This window comes from Lucilia sericata, unplaced genomic scaffold, assembly GCF_015586225.1.
Source record: "Lucilia sericata isolate MDLA Ls3-8-SP2 unplaced genomic scaffold, ASM1558622v1 Contig000184F_arrow, whole genome shotgun sequence".
Lineage (NCBI taxonomy): Eukaryota > Metazoa > Arthropoda > Insecta > Diptera > Calliphoridae > Lucilia > Lucilia sericata.
The window spans coordinates 346,907-368,543 of NW_023994212.1; the positions used below are offsets into that span (position 1 = coordinate 346,907).

General features: G+C 31.3%; 1 protein-coding gene across 15 annotated transcripts in view; it reads right to left on the reverse strand.

The window, feature by feature from the left end:
• LOC119601658 (synapse-associated protein of 47 kDa) overlaps positions 1–21,637 on the reverse strand; it is a 117,707-nt gene that overhangs the window by 21,720 nt on the left and 74,350 nt on the right. For 10 of the 15 annotated variants that reach the window (XM_037952744.1, XM_037952737.1, XM_037952735.1 and 7 more), the window contains 5 exons: positions 14,052–14,294; positions 2,794–2,891; positions 2,380–2,480; positions 1,948–2,225; positions 1,719–1,837 (listed from right to left, as the gene is read on the reverse strand). In XM_037952744.1, the coding sequence (XP_037808672.1) occupies positions 1,719–1,837; positions 1,948–2,225; positions 2,380–2,480; positions 2,794–2,891; positions 14,052–14,294 (839 nt within the window). The remainder of the gene's footprint in view (positions 1–1,718; positions 1,838–1,947; positions 2,226–2,379; positions 2,481–2,793; positions 2,892–14,051; positions 14,295–21,637) is intronic. The other 5 variants (XM_037952743.1, XM_037952747.1, XM_037952742.1 and 2 more) reach the window with 3 other exon arrangements.

A 21,637-nucleotide genomic window follows, 5' to 3' on the forward strand; every position in this document is an offset into this window, starting at 1 on the left:
GAAATAAGGTGGTGACTGTTGTTGAAACCCAAATCAAAATTTCCACCCGGACGAAGCATCGATCACTGGTTCGCTTCGAAACTGAGTCAGCAGCATCGTGAGGGACACACCATATCTGTGGCTAGTAGTAGGTGGCATTCTAGGTTATAGCTTTTTAAGGTTTTGAATCTTCTTCAGATGATTAAGGCACTTTGAGGATCGCATGGCAATTCTCGATCAAAATCCAAATCACTTGAAACTGACTGTTTGATTTCGGAGTTCGTAAAACGTAATTGTAATTGATGACAGAGTCAAAGTTTAGGCATTTTCCTAATCTTGGCATGAAGATCAGTTGTTTCTCTGAAGAGCCAGTATCCAATCACATACTTCATCGCAAATTTGACACCAAGATGTCAGAGATATCAAGAATATACTCTTAAATGAGCCTTTATAGGACCCAGTTCCGAATTATATCCAACGACTCACCACCGCCCCATTGTGCTTCTTACACGCCGTTGGCAATTTACGTATATGGATGTCCGTTCCAGTATACGTGACTTTGCTCAAGTACCCGATCTATCTAATCTCTTGCTATAGTAGTCCCGCTGGGGAAGGACAGGTGTTATGAGCAAGCTCAATCTAACACCGACAAAGAAAAAGGCAATCACTGGTTAGAGCCGATAGAAAGGGTGGACCTAACATCAGGTGAAAACATTGAGAATGCACTGTCCCCACATATATTCTCATTATCTAAAGACTCACCCCAGTGCATTCCTGGACTTCTACAAGTCGTCCAACCACACTACTGAGATGGCTTCTGTTGGTTTGGCAACAGCATCTAGAGATATAAATCTTCATGAATCAGACTTTCCCAATCTTTCACCAATTTTTGCACCAGTTCCATTCCCATGATCATAAGGATCTCTCTACGGAAAGAGAAGCAACTACTGAACGCTAACCTGACAATTCCCCTACTATACGACCGGTAAGAAATACGGATCGGGGTCACGAATTCAGCATATGCTGCTTTGTACACAGATCTGTGTCATTTGAAAAGAGAATTAACCAACGCATTTGGGTTTAAACTACAGTCACTACGTGGATCTCGAAGGAACCTCAACCAACTGACCAGCCAGGACATAGACCTGCGGGCAACTGGCCACCCGTAGTACCAGATTATGTTGTTATCTGGTTAGACCTCATATCAAATCATACCAAGGACTAGCCGAGGAGTGGAGTGACATCACTAATTTATAGTCCCCGCAGACTAGAGGTACTGGTAGCACCTCTTTACCCTGGGATTGCAATACACCAAGATGGGATCTATCATCAAGGAAACATGCCCCCGGGGGGAGGTCAAAACATAGAGTAACACTTTATTTCAACATCCCCTTCATTAAAGCGTTTAACCCTTTCAAATTTCTTTTGTAATACTAAAACCAAATTATATAAAGCCATATTTACATAAAACTTAAAAAAGAACAAAACAAAATGTTAAATTTACAAAAAAAGGTGAAATAATTCGAAGAGTAAAAAGAAACTTGGTAAAAATTATAAAAAAAATATAGAGAGAAAAGACTGTAGATTCTTTAAACGAAGAAAAAACAAAATAAACTAAAGAAAAACTTACTATGATTTTTTACAAAAATAAAACGAAAATAAATTTTAAAAGATAGACAGAGAGATCGAAAGAAAAAAAAAGAGAGAAAAAAGAGTAAATAGAACTAATTGAAACTTACCATCTTCACCACTTGAGGCTTGTGCTACACCATCTTCACCAAGAGTACCCAATTCGGCAGCTTGGATAATTAGTGAAACGCGATAGAAATAATTTCGCCAGAAATTTTCCTCAGTAATGCTAATGAACAAGTAATAAAAAAGGGAAAACCATTTTAATAAATAATTCACAAAACTAACAAAAAAAAATATAAGATTTTGGCAAAAGTTTAATTAAAATTTAACACTTACATTTTGGGTACCAATTCAAAACGCATAGTTTCTAAATTTTTATCCTCAGCCATGATGGCAATTGCCGTTGGATAAGCAGTTTCATAGTTGAATTCAAAATCGACACCAGCTGGTGGAGCTCGAACAAAGTTACGACGATCTTGTGATAGACCCATAATTTCCTCTTTAATTTTGCCCTCATTGGGTAGACCCGACCAGGGGGCCACAGCGGCACCATTACCGCCAGCCTGGCCCTTAATAAACGCTTCTTGTTCTTTGTTAAATGATTCCAAAATGGGCTTTAAATTGGGAGCAAATTCAGATTTCAATTCAATTTATTTATTTAATTTTTTTCACAATTTTGTTGCAAAATTTTGTGTAAAGGTGTATTTTAAGTTTGTTTTAGTTTTTTTTTTTGGGGGGAAGTTGGCCCAATTTTGGCTAAATACTTACGTTTTTCTTAACAGTTTCTTTTATCTTTGAACCAGCTTCACTAAAGGCTGATGTCAAAAATGAACCAAAATGCTTAGCTTGCTGTGTTACTTTTGTGGTAACTGAAAACAAATTTCAAAATTCGGATTTAATTTTTTTTAAAATATAAAACTTTTTAGTTAACTAATTTAAATAATAATAAATACATATTTAATTTTATAATAACATAATAAGAGAGTAAAAAACTACTAAAACTCTGTGCTACTAGGGGGGGAAAAGAAACTTAATTGGGAATTTGGTGTTAGATGTTGTTAGTAACCTGTCACTTTCTTGTTCATATTCCCCTGTCTTTTGTTACAATTTAATTTTATGTTAATTTTTTTTTTAATATTTATTTTGTTACCAATTTAGAAATTTTGAAATTGTGACACGTACTTTTTACATCATCTCCCTTACCCTGTCCAATTTGACCCTCTTCGCCAAGTTGTCCCTCATCACCGGATGCTGGATGGGAATCGGCTCCCTCTGTGGCACTGTAAATGTTAAAAGAAGGAAAAAAAGATAAAACCAAAATATAAAACAGCAATTAGTTTCGTATATTAAACATGTCTTTATTAAGAGATTTATTATGTTTAAAAGCACAATAGAAAAAAATTAGATAAATAATTTACAAAATAAATAATTAACATGCAAAGAAAGTTTTATATACAGAAAAGTCATATTTATTTTTGCATTCGTATTGTGTGTCATGCCGAAATAGAAGTATTTTTTTTTAGTATAATTATAGATATAGGTTTTTTTAATCTAAAATTTTCGTTTAAGAAAATTGTATTAGAAAATGGAAAGTTATAGACCAGATCATAGGCTAGACAACAGACTTAGTCCATATACATTCAATGGACTAAATCAAAGACTAAATCAAAGATTAGTAAATAGACAAATAACAGATTAGTCTGAATAGATCAGACCATAGATTAGCCAAATGACTAGTCCATAGAGTAAGTGATAGACTAGTTAATGCAATAGTTTATAGACTTGCCATTGGTCATGTCTACCAACAAGGCAATTGACTAGTAAAAATATTAGTCAATATTTAGGCTAGTCCATGTAGTAGTGTATAGATTAGTTCAAATACTAGTCAATAGACTGGTCAATGTAATGTTCCATAAACTTGTCTGGAGACTAGCATAACGGTTACTCCATAACCTGATCAATAGTTAAGTCCATAAACTATTCAATAGACAAGTCAATGGAGTTCTCCATAGATTCATAGATTAGTAAATAGACTATTATATAAACTAATCTATAGACTTGACAATAGACTAGATCACAAACTAGTTAATGGAATATCCCATAGACTAGTCAATATCTAGTCCATATACTAGTTAATAAGCCACTTCAAAGTCCATAGACCAATCAATAGTCTAATTAATTGACTAGTTAAGTTTAGTCGGTAATCAATATTTGAGAGAGTCAATAGACTGGTCAATAGATAAGTTCATAGATTAGTCAATAGACTAGTCAATAGACTAATCAATAGTCTAGTTAATTGATTCATAGATCAATTTATAGTAAGTAGAACATTCCATGGACTATTCCATACTGTAGTCCAAAGATTAGTCAACAGTATAATCAATAGCTTAGTAAAAGTCAATAAAACAGTCCATAGAATAATCAATAGATTAGTCAGTAAACAAGTCAATATATTAGTCCATATACCAGTTAATAAACTAGTCAAGAGAATAGCCCAAAGACTAGTCCATAACCAGATCAGTAGTCTATAGACTAGTCAATAATTATGTCCATAAACTAATCAATAGACAAGTCGATAGATTACTCTACTAACTAAGCAAAGCAGTCCTACATAGTCAATAGACTAGTTCATAGATTAGTCAATAGACTAGTCCATAGACTGGTCAATAGATTAGCCCACAAACTAGTCAATGGAATAATCCATAGACTTGTCAATATCTAGTCCATACACTAGTAAATAAATCACTTCAAAGACTAGTCCATAGACCAATCAATAGCCTAAACAATAGTCTAATTAATTCACTAGTTAAGTATAGACGTTAGTTAATCAATAGTTTGGAGAATAGATAAGTCCAAAGGCTAGTCCAAAAACTAGTTAATAGACTGGTCAATAGATAAGTTCATAGATTAGGCAATAGAATAAACCATAGATTAGACAATAGACAATAGACCAGTCAATAGACTAATCAATAGTCTAGTCAATTGATTCATAGATGAATTCCATACTGGAGTTCATAGATTAGTAAACAGTCTAATCCATAGCCCATTTAAAGTCAAGGAAACAGTCCATAGAATAATCAATAGATTAATCAATAAACAAGTCAATATATTAGTCCATACACCAGTAAATAAACTAGTCAAGAGATTAGCCCAAAGAGTAGTCCATAACCAGATCAGTAGTCTATAGAGTAGTCAATAATTTAGTCCATAAACTAATCAATAGGCAAGTCGATAAATTACTCTACTAACTAAGCAAAGGAGTCCTTCATAGTCAATAGACTAGTTCATATATTAGTCAATCGACTAGATCACAAACTAGTCAATGGATTAGCTCATAGACTAGTCAATATCTAGTCCATATACCAGTTAATAAACCCCTCTAAAGACTAGTCCATAGACCAATCAATAGTCTAAACAATAGTCTAATTAATTCACTAGTTAAGTTTAGTCGTTAGTTAATCAATAGTTTTGAAAATAGGTAAGTCCATAGGCTATTCCAAAAACTAGTTTATAGACTGATAGATAAGATCATAGATTAGTCAATAGACTAAACCATAATTTAGAGAATAGACTAGACCATAGACTAGTGAAAAGACTAGTCAATAGACTAATCAATAGTCTAGTCATTTGTTTCATAGATTAATTTATAGAAAGTATAACATTCCATGGACTATTCCACACTGTAGTCCATAGATTAGTCAACAGTCTAATCCATAGCCTAGTTTAAGTCAATGGAACAATCTAGAGAATAATCAATAGATAAAACGATAAAATAGTCCATTGGCATGCTGATTAATTAATCAATAGTTTAGAGTATAGATTAGTCCATAGATCAGTCAAAAAACTAATCAATAGACTGGTCAATGGATTAGACCATAGACTAGTCAAGAGACTGGATCATAGACTAATCAATAGTCTAGTCATAGATTAGACCATTGATGTGTACGCAGGACATTCCATGGTCAATTCCATACTCTAGTCCATAGTTCATAGACAAGACTAATCAAACGACAAGTCGATAGAGTAGTCGATTATCTAATCAATAGCAGGCATGGGGGGTAATGACTACATTTTCAATTACATTTGAAGTAATTGTAATTGAAGATTCACCAATTACAATTATTTGTAATGATAATTGTAATTGGCAAAACTTCAATTAAAATTACAAGTAATTGGTTATTGGTCAATTACATTTCAAGTAATTGTAATTGAAAAAACTTCAATTACAATTGCAAATAATTGTAATTGGTTATTTCTCAATTACACATTACAACTAATTGTAATTGGCCATGTAGTGAATTACTTTGTGTAATCATTACCATCCGTGCCTGATCAATAGACAAGTTTATGTAGTAGTCCATAGATTAGTCAATCGATTAGTTAATAGTCTACATCATACACTAGTTAATAAATTAGTCCATAGACTAGTCAATAGATTAGTTAATAGGCTGGCCTATAGGCTAGTCAAAAGACTAATCAATTGGAGAGTCAATACTTAAGTTTTTGTTTAGGCAATCGTTTAGTTTATTGGTTAGTCTATAAACTACTCTATAGAACAGACCTTAAACTAGTCCATACCCCGCTATATAGACTAGTTGAAATACTAGTTCATACATTAGTCCATAGACTAATAAACGGAATAGTCCATATACCAGTACATTGACTAATGAATAAACAATTAAATGAATTTGTCCATAGACTAGTCAATAGACTGGTCAGTAGATTAAACCATAAACTATTCAAGACACTGAACAATAGAACCATAGTCCAGTCATAGATAAGACCATTGATTTGATCAGTATCTAGTCAATGGAGTCGTACATAAAAATACTCTAATCTATAGACTTGTCAATACTACAGTCCATATATTCTAAAAAAAATTTTTCTGGAAATCAATTTCCATTTGGTTTGTTTTTCTACAAACATTTACGATCATGATAGAGAAACTACAAGAGAGTGAGATTAGGATAGGTAAAGAGAAAGGGAAAAAGAGAAGATATTTAGATCAAAGTCTTACAGAATTTGTAAAGATATAAGCGATTTAATTGTTTTCAAAATAGATGCAGTATCAGTTATTGAATATTATCAAAAGAGTGATAAAAATGTCTATCGGCTAGACAAAAAGACATCGATGATCATTAGCTATAAGTGTATGTGATGCAACTAACCTGTCAGTTTGACACAACTTTTTCAGCGCAAAAGCCTACCTCCATCCAATGCTGGAAGAAGGCCTAAGAATAAAAATTTGGACTCTGTAAAAAATAGACCTTGAAGGCTCAAACCGAGATAGAAAGAGTGCTAATCAGTCTGGCAAAGCCAACAAAAACAACTGTTCTACACACACCAAAATAAAGTGTACCATTAATCTCATTGGTTTGAAATGGGGGTGTTTAAAGACCTTCACAATGATCAGCGATAAATATGATATACAACTCAAGTTCGTTAAAATAGCGAGCTGCTCTCTTTATGAAATAAAAATGTATAATATGCCTTTCACAAGATCCTTCACATGGTATCCAAATTTCGTATTATTCCTTTGCGTGAAACATGAACACAAAAGTGGAAAACTCTTAAAAAAAGGACCTTTTTATCATTTTGTCCAAGTATTGACTTCAGGACAAAAAAAAAAATGGTGGGTTTCTACTTATTTTAGAAGGAAGGAAGTGTGGGAACATCAGTATCTAACATCGATGGGAACATCAGTATCTAATTAAAAACGGGAACACTTCAATATACATAAAAAGTTCTTTTTATTTCATGGAACAATAACCAACTTAATTATGAATTGTTGCATAAAGTATGATCGTTTTTTTTTGCACAAAATTTTGCGTAATCTTCTTTTCTAACAACAAGTCTAATGAGAAATTGTGAAAGTTTTTATTTACATGTTGCAATATGTATTTTGAATACGCATTTTAGAAGTTTAATATAATATTCAAAAAATATTTTTAATATATAATTTATACATAAATATATACATCATATACAATAGCAGATAAGTACTTTAGAAGGTTTTATTTTAAAATACATATACATAAATATTCATGTATGTAGTGTGAATATATGTACAATGAATTTTTCATGAATTGAATTTAATAAAAGAAAATACCGAAGAAACTAAATAAAAAAAACTATACAGGAAGGAAATCTTAAACTAAATTAGATGAAGACGAATCAGAAAATAAAACAATAAAATTTATGCACACAAAATTATATAATATTTCCTTGAATATTTTTCAATGAGAGGGGGGAGTGAGTAGTTTGTTGATAGGTTACAATGAACACAAATGGAAACTAAAGTAAAGACAAATTTCCACAAAATATAAAGATATTTTAGTTGATGTTGTTGTTATTATTTTTTACTATAAAGGATTAAGAGAATTGGAAAAGTTTTTCGTTCTGTAGTTTTTTTTACTTTTTGGACATTGACATGCAAATTGCATGACTAAAAATATTAAAATCAAAAGTTTAGTTAGTTAATATTTTTCAGTACAGGTAGCGAGCGTATAGCGACAGTTTAAGACGGCTTTTGGTTTTTAGAAGTATTAGATGAAGTTTAAGAGTATTACGAAAAATTGAGGAAATATATGTAGCGAAATATAGACGGTTAAGTCCGACCATATGATACCCTACACCAGCTCAAAGTTTATGAAGCTTTTGTAGTCAACTGTGGCCCGATTCTAAAGCATCAAAGTTTAAATATAATGAATACCCAGATTTATATATCAATATTTCTTAATGTTTTAGAGCCTAAAATTAAATTACCGAGGAAGATCCAATACCGGGCATACATTCTCTAATGGATCAACTCCTCCGTAAGGAGTTCCCCAGACATTATAATAATAAAATGATATTTTACAAGTCTATGATTAGTTACGCATCAAACTAGAACTGAACTAGAACTGAACTAGAACTGAACTAGAACTGAACTAGAACTGAACTAGAACTGAACTAGAACTGAACTAGAACTGAACTAGAACTGAACTAGAACTGAACTAGAACTGAACTAGAACTGAACTAGAACTGAACTAGAACTGAACTAGAACTGAACTAGAACTGAACTAGAACTGAACTAGAACTGAACTAGAACTAGAACTGAACTAGAACTGAACTAGAATTGAACTAGAACTGAACTAGAACTAGAACTGAACTAGAACTAAACTGAACTAGAACTAGAACTGAACTAGAACTGAACTAAAACTGAACTAGAACTGAACTAGAACTGAACTAGAACTGAACTAGAACTGAACTAGAACTGAACTAGAACTGAACTAGAACTGAACTAGAACTGAACTAGAACTGAACTAGAACTGAACTAGAACTGAACTAGAACTGAACTAGAACTGAACTAGAACTGAACTAGAACTGAACTAGAACTGAACTAGAACTGAACTAGAACTGAACTAGAACTGAACTAGAACTGAACTAGAACTGAACTAGAACTGAACTAGAACTGAACTAGAACTGAACTAGAACTGAACTAGAACTGAACTAGAACTGAACTAGAACTGAACTAGAACTGAACTAGAACTGAACTAGAACTGAACTAGAACTGAACTAGAACTGAACTAGACCTGAACTAGACCTGAACTAGAACTGAACTAGAACTGAACTAGAACTGAACTAGAACTGAACTAGAACTGAACTAGAACTGAACTAGAACTGAACTAGAACAGAACTAGAACTGAACTAGAACTGAACTAGAACTGAACTAGAACTGAACTAGAACTGAACTAGAACTGAACTAGAACTGAACTAGAACTGAACTAGAACTACTAGAACTGAACTAGAACTGAATTAGAACTGAACTAGAACTGAATTAGAACTGAACTAGAACTGAACTAGAACTGAACTAGAACTAGAACTGAACTAGAACTGAACTAGTACTGAACTAGAACTGAACTAGTACTGAACTAGTACTGAACTAGAACTGAACTAGAACTGAACTAGAACTGAACTAGAACTGAACTAGAACTGAACTAGTACTGAACTAGAACTGAACTAGTACTGAACTAGAACTGAACTAGTACTGAACAAGTACTGAACTAGAATTGAACTAGAAACTAGGTAAAATCGCGAATCGGTTAATACAGGGTTCGTCCTTGTAAATAGCCAGCACGATAACAATTCAACTGACGGACAACGACTATCGGCTCAGTAAGTGACTCTGAGGTGGAATTAGTAAAACAACAGTGGTGAGGGTATAATTACACCGAGCAATGAGTAAATTAAAAAAAGAAACTAATTTCTATGACTTTATAAGTGACAGGGGGCTGGAGAGATAATATAAATGAAAGAAAGACATACTACAACTTAAAAAATTATACAGAAATAACACATAAATTATGATCAAAATAAATAGATAAATAAAGCTACAAATTCTACTAAGACAACAAATATTTATGGTAAAAATTTACGATTTGTTTTTTTTTGGCACAAAATAAAATTAAATCCCAAAATGAAATGTCGATTTGGGGGGTGTTTATTGTTAATTACATATTGTATTCTATTTAATCCAAACGTGGTGGTTTTGATGGGCCGCAACTATTGAATGATGGAAACTGATATTTGGTTTGCTAGTTTTTTTTAAAGAAAAATCTTTACTTAAAATTGTAACGAGTTGAATGAGTTGATTTGATAAAATTTAAAATATAACAGGAGTTAATAAAACTAAACTAAAACTATTATAACAAAAAATGTAAATAAAAACTAAAATTATAAGAACTTTAAACAAACATTTTATGAAATGAGTTAAATGTGATGATTTTTTTTTAAATACATATTAAGGGTTTCATAAAATCTCGGTGATTTAAGAACAAATTATTAATTAAATGTGTTAAAAAAACTTACCTGTTTATATAAAAGATATAATAATTTTATGAAACCCTTAATAAAGGTTTAGTATATACAGTATAAAAATATAAAAAAACTTAAAATCTTAATATAACTTATATGGGTGTTTAAATACTTTTGTCGGTTAATATTTTTTTTAAATAGAAAGGTGAGATTTATTATAAATTTAAATTTAAAATGTGTTATTGTTTTGTTATTTAATAAGAAAAAGTATTTTATAGAAATATTATGGTAAAAGTTGGTTAGTATTTGTTAAGTTTAAAGAGAAAAATATATGTAACAAGTTATAAGTTTAAAAAGTAATTAAAGAAAAGTTCAACTTAAAAATTGTTTTTTTTTTTATATTAGTAGTGTTAAGAAACTGTTAAATAAACTGTTTAATTATTGTTAATTTCAAACCAACAATAAATGCTTTTTTGTTTTTCAAAACAAGTGTGGGTTAGTACGAACTTTTCAAATGCTAAATATAAAAATAATTGTGATTAAAGCTTAAAAGCACTTAATTTTTTTTTTATAAAAAATAAAAATTTAAAAGAAAATAAATTGAGTTTGAATAAAACGAACTCAAAACTAACTACTATATTGTTAACCTGAAACATTAAATTGGTTAAGAAATTTGTGGTAATTTAAAAGTCATGGGATATAAATTAATATTATTCAGATTACCATGAATATTGTATCTAACCGAATTATACAATTATTTCATAAAAAGTGTTCTTTAAAATAAAGAACGTTTTATTAATTTTCTTGCGGGGTCAAATCTAGTTCATGGACATGTCAATGGATTGCAGACTAGTCAATCGATTATTCCATGGGCTGAACTAGAACTGAACTAGAACTGAACTAGAACTGAACTAGAACTGAACTAGAACTGAACTAGAACTAGAACTGAACTGGAACTGAACTAGAACTGAACTAGAACTGAACTAGAACTGAACTGGAACTGAACTAGAACTGAACTAGAACTGAACTAGAACTGAACTAGAACTGAACTAGAACTGAACTAGAACTGAACTAGAACTGAACTAGAACTGAACTAGAACTGAACTAGAACTGAACTAGAACTGAACTAGAACTGAACTAGAACTGAACTAGAACTGAACTAGAACTGAACTAGAACTGAACTACAACTGAACTAGAACTGAACTAGAACTGAACTAGAACTGAACTAGAACTGAACTAGTTCATGGACATGTCAATAGATTGCAGACTAGTCAATCGATTATTCCATGGGCTGAACTAGAACTGAACTAGAACTAGAACTGAACTGGAACTGGAACTGAACTAGAACTGAACTAGAACTGAACTAGAACTGAACTAGAACTGAACTAGAACTGAACTAGAACTGAACTAGAACTGAACTAGAACTGAACTAGAACTGAACTAGAACTGAACTAGAACTGAACTAGAACTGAACTAGAACTGAACTAGAACTGAACTAGAACTGAACTAGAACTGAACTAGAACTGAACTAGAACTGAACTAGAACTGAACTAGAACTGAACTAGAACTGAACTAGAACTGAACTAGAACTGAACTAGAACTGAACTAGAACTGAACTAGAACTGAACTAGAACTGAACTAGAACTGAACTAGAACTGAACTAGAACTGAACTAGAACTGAACTAGAACTGAACTAGAACTGAACTAGAACTGAACTAGAACTGAACTAGAACTGAACTAGAACTGAACTAGAACTGAACTAGAACTGAACTAGAACTGAACTAGAACTGAACTAGAACTGAACTAGAAACTGAACTAGAACTGAACTAGAACTGAACTAGAACTGAACTAGAACTGAACTAGAACTGAACTAGAACTGAACTAGAACTGAACTAGAACTGAACTAGAACTGAACTAGAACTGAACTAGAACTGAACTAGAAACTGAACTAGAACTGAACTAGAACTGAACTAGAACTGAACTAGAACTGAACTAGAACTGAACTAGAACTGACTAGAACTGAACTAGAACGACTGAATGAACTAGAACTGAACTAGAACTGAACTAGAACTGAACTAGAACTGAACTAGAACTGAACTAGAACTGAACTAGAACTGAACTAGAACTGAACTAGAACTGAACTAGAACTGAACTAGAACTGAACTAGAACTGAACTAGAACTGAACTAGAACTGAACTAGAACTGAACTAGAACTGAACTAGAACTGAACTAGAACTGAACTAGAACTGAACTAGAACTGAACTAGAACTGAACTAGAACTGAACTAGAACTAGAACTAGAACTGAACTAGAACTGAACTAGAACTGACTAGAACTGAACTAGAACTGAACTAGAACTGAACTAGAACTGAACTAGAACTGAACTAGACTGAACTAGAACTGAACTAGAACTGAACTAGAACTGAACTAGAACTGAACTAGAACTGAACTAGAACTGAACTAGAACTGAACTAGAACTGAACTAGAACTGAACTAGAACTGAACCGAACTGAACTAGAAATTGAACTAGACTACTGAACTAGACTGAACTGAACTAGAACTGAACTAGAACTGAACTAGAACTGAACTAGAACTGAACTAGAACTGAACTGACTGAACTGAACTAGAACTGAACTAGAACTGAACTAGAACTGAACTAGAACTGAACTAGAACTGAACTAGAACTGAACTAGAACTGAACTAGAACTGAACTAGAACTGAACTAGAACTGAACTAGAACTGAACTAGAACTGAACTAGAACTGAACTAGAACTGACCTACAACTGAACTAGAACTGAACTAGAACTGAACTAGAACTGAACTAGAACTGAACTAGAACTGAACTAGAACTCAACTAGAACTCAACTAGAACTGAACTAGAACTGAACTAGAACTGAACTAGAACTGAACTAGAACTGAACTAGAACTGAACTAGAACTGAACTAGAACTGAACTAGAACTGAACTAGAACTGAACTAGAACTGAACTAGAACTGAACTAGAACTGAACTAGAACTGAACTAGAACTGAACTAGAACTGAACTAGAACAACTAGAACTGAACTAGAACTGAACTAGAACTGAACTACTGAACTGACTGAACTAGAACTGAACTAGAACTGAACTAGAACTGAACTAGAATTGAACTAGAACTGAACTAGAACTGAACTAGAACGGAAGTAGATCTGAACTAGAACTGAACTAGAACTTAACAAGAACTGGACTAGAAATTAAATAGAATAGAAATTGTATCTAAAAATATAGAATTCTGGAAAACATGTTTAAAAATAGGTTATCAATTGAAATAATTTCCTGATAAGTTGTTCCTTTAGTACTTCTGAGTAATATCAATTATATTTTCCTCATTTTAAATTACTTACAAATTCCATTTTAAAAACAAAATTAAAACCTTTGTAAATATTAATTAAATTAATAAAAAAATTCGTTCAAAACAATAACTCGTCCATTAGACAAAACAACATCCTGTTTAAAGTTGTTCAACATATTCAAACGTTGTGTGTTAAATTCTTGAAAATTTATCAACTTTCATTTGTAAACACAAACTTTTGCAGGTTTTTAACATTTTTTTTTGTTAATTTCAAAAAAATACCAAAATTTCCTCATTAACCAAGTTGTGGGGCCCATACCTAAGGTACCTCGATTTGTCATCTTCTTCACCAGCAGCAGCAGCATTTGCTGTACCAGCAGCAGCAGCGGCAGCAGCATCACCCTCGGCACCGGGTTCACCTTCAGCGCCTTTACGTAAACCGGGTATATTGGGTATTGAAGGCATAGCTGGCATCGATGGCATAGAGGGCATTGAAGGCATGGCCGGCATTGAAGGTATTGAAGCACTACCCAACCAACCTTTGGCACTGCCTAACCAACCACTGTAAGTAGAAGAGAAAGAAAAAATTGGGGAAATATATTAAATTTTTAAAATTTTAAATAGTTTTAGAGTTTTTTTTTTTTTTTTAATGTAAAACGAATATGAAATGTTCAATAACTTATTTATTTGTTTTTTTATTTCTTGCTCTCCCTTATCAAATATCTTTTGCTGACATCAACTATTATATTTGATGATGGGGTCTTATATAAAGTTGCATTGTTCATATTGTAGCATTTGGTTGAAAGAAAGAACAAAATGTTATATAAAAAAGAGAAAAACCATTTATAGAGATTTGGTGAACTTATGTATATTTTGCATTGTTCTGTTGTATTCAATTGATAGTATTATTGACATTGTAGAGCATACAAATGTCATGTGCTGTCATCGTCCTGATGTGTGAGAGTGTTGTCTTTTTATATTTCGTCCCAGTTGCTTCTCTAAAGAGTCAAGTATCGCATATATTATCTTTAAAATGGAAGTTGTTAGCACTCATTGTAATGCATAAAGGATATTGTCGTCACTTTAGAGTTTCTTAATAGACCAGAGGGATACCAATTTTCACTTTAGTAGTCCCTTAGTAATCCACAAAGTAGTCAAAGTAAAGGCTTTATATATTTGAACCGCCATAAGCAATCTATTGCAGATTTAATTGTTTCGATTTGTTACCGAAATCAAGTTTGATTTCCTCTTAAATGTAACATATAATCCCTAATTCATGACAATTCTCCCCGAATTGCTGGGCAAATTTGAATAGTTTGCTCTAGCATTGATGCTATGTGTTGATTGAACAAATACCAATCGCTGCAATATTTAGGTTAAATATGTTTTAACACAAATAACAATTCCACATATTGAAGTTGAAAAAAGAATTTTATGATTGATTTGTATTTCTTTTTTTTTGCCATAAAAAAACAGTGAATATGTGTTTTTTTGGGAAGTTGTACATGAGTTGGGAGTAACTATACAATTTCTATTGATAAATAAAATCAATCTTATTTAGAAATTGCAAATATTTTGAAACATTTTGTTGCTGTTGTATGCTTAAAATGCTGTAGAACTGAACGTGTTGGTGAGAAATATTTTCAATAAAATTGTTTAAATGGTAAAATTTTATTTATTGGCATGAATTATTTTTTTTAAATTTAAAAATAAATAAAATTTCACTATTTGCCATACTGTAGATTTTTAATTCTATTGACGAGTCTATGAACTATGAACTAGTCTATTGACTGGTAAATTGGACCATTTTATTGACTATTCCATTTATCAGTCTATTGCCTAGCCTATGTCTCTCTTGACTATATCATGGACCATTGTATTGACTACTTCGTGTACCAGTCTGCTACCTAGTCGATGGGGTATTTTCTTGACTATTCCATGGACCAGTATAATATATATTATATGGACAAGTTTAAAGATTAGTCTACGAACTTGTCTATGGGCTTGTGTAATGTCTAGCCTATGAAGCAGTATATTAAATAGTATATGGATTAGTTTACGGGATAGACTGTAAAATAGTCTATAGGCTAGTCCATGAAGTTGTCTACTGAGCCGTCTAAGTATTTGCTTGTCTATGAACTAGTCCAAAGACGAAGGTATGTGTTAGCCTCTGAACTAGTCTATACAATAGTTTCATGGAGCAGTTTACTGGCTGGTCTTTGAACTAGTCCAGAGTTTGAAGACCAGTTTTTGGCTAGCCGTCCAATAAGTTTATTTAATACTCCAAAGAGTAGTCTATTGACTGGTCTATGAATTAGTCTAAAGATACATAGAGCAGTCTGTGTGCTAGTCTATGAACTTGTCTAAAGACGAAGGTATGTGTTAGCCTGTGAACTAGTATATAGACTAGTTCTATGAAGTACGTTATTGGCTAGCCTTGGAACTAGTCCATAAAGTGGTGCATTGGGTAGTCTATAAACTAGTTTAAAGACCAGTATATGGGCTAGCCGTCGACTAGTTTATGTAATAGTCCAAAGAATATTCTATTGATTAGTCTATGAATGTAAAGATAAGCTGATTTGACTACAGACAAGTACATTCATTAGTACATAGAGTTGTCTATGGAACAGTCTATTGGCTAGTCTATATACTATAGGTTAGCTTGTTAACTAATGAGCTAGTTTATGAACTAATTTAAATCCTAGTTTTTGACATATTTTATTTTATTTGCCTATAGATTAGTCCTTGAACTAGTCTTATTAATATAATATTCACTAACCTATAAACAAGTCTGTTGACTAATCAGCAATAGCCTATAAACTAACTAATCTATGGACTAGTCTACTGAATACTGTATTACCTAACCCATATACTAGTCCTCAGTTGTTTACAAATGTTTTTTTTTAGATAAGCCAGTATCTCATTAAATAAAGTTTTCAGGGCTGTACATTTAAAACAATCTTAAATCGCTAAAATTGCTAAAAGATGTCAAGATTTGTTTTTAAAATTCATAAAAAAATCACATTTTACATACTAAACGTATGATCGTTATTTAATTTCTAACATCTTTTAAGAATACTTATACGTCCCATAGTACTATTATGGAATTGCTAATCATATAAGTTTAATAGCAGCTTTTAAATCATTTTTTGTAAATTTAAGGGAAATTTCGTGAGCCAACTCAAAAAATCGATTTGGATGAAATTTGCAGTGAAAATTAAAAAAAAATTGGAAACAGTGAAGAAATAGCCTGTAAGACCGAAACGTCCATCTTTGATCTCCTCTATATCCGGCAGTTCTTGACCGATGGAGCCTGGCCTACTATTCGATAGTACTAATCGTGCAAATTATTTCATCCCAATGGATTTTTTGAGTTGGGTCAATTGACACGAAATTGCCCTTATATAAATTCTCTGCACAACAACATACTAAGCGTATGATTGTTATTTAATTTCTAACATGTTTTGATAATAGTCATACGCCCCATAGTTCTATTATGGAATTGCAAACCATATCAAATTGTAAATGTAAAACTACAAAATGGTTATTTTGACTTAAAAAATTTATACAATTATAGAGGACAATTTAAGGTTTTAGAAAAACTAGCGTTAAGCTAACAGATATATCAGTTTTCTTAAATTTTGAACAACATTATAATAAGTTTTTTAAATCAAAAGCATATTATTTAATTTTTATAAAATTTTTTGTTGAATATTTAACTAAAGTTGGCAGCACTTTTTTGTTCATTTCCATCACACTTAATTCTAAATTTATTAATTTTTTTTCACAACCACAAAACCTATTATGAACACATTCTTCAACTCAGCACATGCCGCGAAAATGCCACTCGTGTATAATATAAAATTTAAATAAAATAATTAAGACTGAACTAACTCAAAAAATGTGGTTGCGAAAGAAAACTTTGTATGTTACATTGAATTTGAAAGTCATTATTGAATTTGAAGGATATTTATCCAAAAGGTTTAATTCTCTTCTATAACTCTTATTTAGAATATTTTTTAATCAGATTAATCATTACGAAGTAACATGTTTATAAAAATTTATAAAATTTGTAATTTCATAATAGAACAATAAGGCGTATGAGTATTATAAATAAATGTTAGCAATTAAATATCAATCATACGCTAAGTACGTAAAATGTGAAAATTTTTATGAATTTTTGTTTTCGAAATAATTTGATATCTCGTGAAATTTATAAAATTTTTGATTCCATAGTAAAACCATAGGTCGTATGAGTATTATCAATAAATGTTGGCAATTAAATATCAATCATACGCTAAGTACGTTTTATGAATTTTTTTTCGAAATAATTCGATATCTCGTGAACTGTTGGAGATTTCATAAAGAAATTTGCTGAGGTGTAGGTAAAATGTATTCAGAGTATTAAACACTGTTCGCTATGAGCATTCTGAATATCGAATAAAACTGCTTATCTTTTGAAGCAAGGAACTACTAAAGCCAATTCCTGATATCTAGTTAACTCAAAAAATGTGGTTGCGAAGGAGATTGAAGGAGATTTTACTATTTTTACTATTTGTGTAAATCAAATAATATTTTTTAAGCTATATTATTAATATTTTCTCTGCTAAATTTGATAATTAAAAAAAGAACCTAAAATTTAAGTTACTTTATGTCACCATCCATTATCTTTCAGTTTCATATCAACTAATTCCTTTCGAGTTTTCAACCAAAACTCAACATACATATAACTTCTACTTCCTTACAACATTCACATTTCCTTTTCCTACTTATTTATAACTTTTTTTCTAAAAAAAAATATAATTTATGTTTTCATTTGTTTTGTCAGACATAAAAATTTAAGTAAAACAAATAAATTACAAAACATTACTGCTGACATACTAATGCAAAAATGTGAACATGGAAAACAAACACATACGCATTTATTCTTGCGCACAAACATATACACTCTGCAGGATATTTTTATAATTTATTAGGTTTTTTTTTTGCTTATATTTTTTCTTATTTTAAAATAACTGTTAAACATTAAACAGAACAGTAGTAGCTGTAGCAACCAGCGGCAGTTGCAATTATCCAGTTTATATATGTGTTATTAGTTCCAGCCCGGTTTGAGTATACTTTGGATTTTGTATATAAACCTATTATTAATTTTAATGTTTTGACAATACTGACATATTTTTTTTTTTCGCTGTGGCTGCTCAATATCTTTTGAATGAGACAAAAACCGCAGACTTGATTAAGGCCAAAAAATGTATATACATACATATATTAGGGTGACACCAAAACATAAGTTGCTGCTGATGTTTTCAATAAAATTTCAATCCATCTCTATTTGCTATTGGGGCAAGGACAATATTTTAAGGAAAACTACTCTTAGCTTGAATTAAACTATATTTTTTTGTAGGGAATAGTTGCAGCATTTGTTTTGCAACCACCTTAATATACCATACATTAAAACATATACATTTAAATTACCCTATTTAATTTAAATTTATTAAAGTATATTATATGAGTGGCATTTTCCCGGCATGTGTTGAGCTGAAGAATGTGCTGATAATAGATTTTGTGATTGTGAAAAAAAAAACGAAGAAATAAGTTTGTTGAAAGTTAAAAAAAATATTAATGAAAAACAGCTGGCAGCTTTAGTTAAATATTCCCTTGTCCAGTTTAAATTAACTGGGATTTTATTTTGAAATCTTATTCTAAATTTAAGAGAAATAATTTATGAACTTCGACGCTTTGTAGTTTATTCCTTGTACTAAAAGGCTGCTTAAATATTAATTTAATCGAAAGTTTAAATTCTCTTCTAAAACTAATATTTAGAATACTTTTTAATCAGATTAATCATTTAGAAGTAAAACGTTTATAAAAATTTATAAGATTTGTAATTCCATAATAGAACCATAGGGCGTATGAGTATTATCAGTACATGTTAGCAATTAAATATCAATCATACGCTAAGTGTGTAAAATGATAAACATTTATAAGATTTGTAATTCCATAATAGAACCTTAGGGCGTATGAGTATTATCAATAAATGTTAGTAATTAAATATCAATCATACGCTATCTATGTAAAATGTGAAAAATTGTATGACTTTTTGTTTTCGAAATAATATGATATCTCTTGAACTGTTGGAGATTTCATAAAGAAATTTCACACAAACGTTGTTGAGGTGTTTTTGAATTGATTAGGAGTTGTTCTCCTTCGTAGGTAAAATGCATTGAATATATTGACCACTTCCCAACATTCTTACAACATATGGATTCAGCGCGAAAAAAACTGTTTATTTTTTGACGCAAAGAACTACTAAAGCCAATTTTTGATATCGAGTTTTGATGTTGAGTTTTGAAGTAATACGTTTCCTAGAGAGAAAATTCTGCATTGATCGAAACAAATTTTCTGATATCCAGTTTTGAAGTAAAGTATTTCCCAGAGACAAAATTCTGCATTGATCGAAACAAATAACAATCGGGCGGGGCAAGGTCTAGACTATAATGCGGGTGAGAAAACCTTCAAAACCTCTTTTTGCTTAATAGATATTAGTTTTAACAAGTATTGGGCCTACTTAACGTATGTGAAATTTTTAAATATATAAATAATTAATATACCACATACGCTACGATAACTGTATTAAAACATTGTGGTTGGTTGACTCTTTATTAGTTTGAGTGAAAATGAAAAGAAATTAACACACAGAAAGCAGAAAAAAATGCAAATAAATTAAAAATTAAAAAAAAAATCCATTAACAGAAACAAAAGAGAAAAAAATGAATAGGAAATAAAAAAAACCAACAACACTCAGGCAAACACTTAAGTAAAAGAGAGAAAAAAAAACAAAACAAATGATAAAAACTGAAATTGCCAACTACAACAAATAGTGATGCTCGGTTGTTGGTGGTGGTGGTGCAGTTACAGTCTCTGCGGTCCAATATAATTAAATTTACTGACAATGCACAATTGCATTACAATGCAATAACAAGCCAAAAAATATATACATATACAAACATACATTTTAATGTATATGTGTATGTAAGTAAATTTATGCAGTATCTAGAGCACAGCTATAAATAGTTTAAAAAAGCACACACACAATACCAACTTGTTAACTGGGCAAAAACGGAACTGGAAATACAACAACACCAAGTATAATGCAACACAAAATGGTTGGACATAAAATTTTATAGAGACAGCAAACATCATCACTAATACCACTACACTTAAATACACACTTATACAATCTACTTATTTCCTAGCACTTCCTCTCTCTCACACTAAAAACAACAAAATCATTGAACTTATATATAGAGCAGTTTTCCACTCTTATCTACAACTACGTAAAGCAGTAAATTGCATGCAGCAGTTATGGAAACTTGAAATTTTCAAATAGTTCTTGTTTTAAGGACTAGAAATACTTTTCGACCTTATTTTTATCTGTTTGTTAAAATATTTGTTCAACTTTAATTGTAACTATTCTTGAGGACTAGTTTGTTGACTTGTGTATAGACACGTCTATTGACTAAGCTATTGACTAATCTATGGACAGTCTATAGACACGTCTATTGACTGAGCTATTGACTAATCTATGGACTCCCCTATTAAGTAGTCTATGGATTATTCAATTGACTAGTAGGAGGTCTGGTCTATGTAGTAGTCTATAGACTAGTTCACTGACTATACCATGTACTAATCTACTGACCAGTCTATTGACTATTCTATGGACTATGTACTAGTCTATTAACTAGTATATGGAGTCGCCCATTTATCATTAACTCAGACCAAGTCTATAGACTATTATAATAGTATTGACTTAATCTAATCGTATAGGTAGACGAACCTATGAATAGATTGTAGACTAGTCTATGGATTAGGCTATGGACTAGTCTATGGTCTACACTATGGACG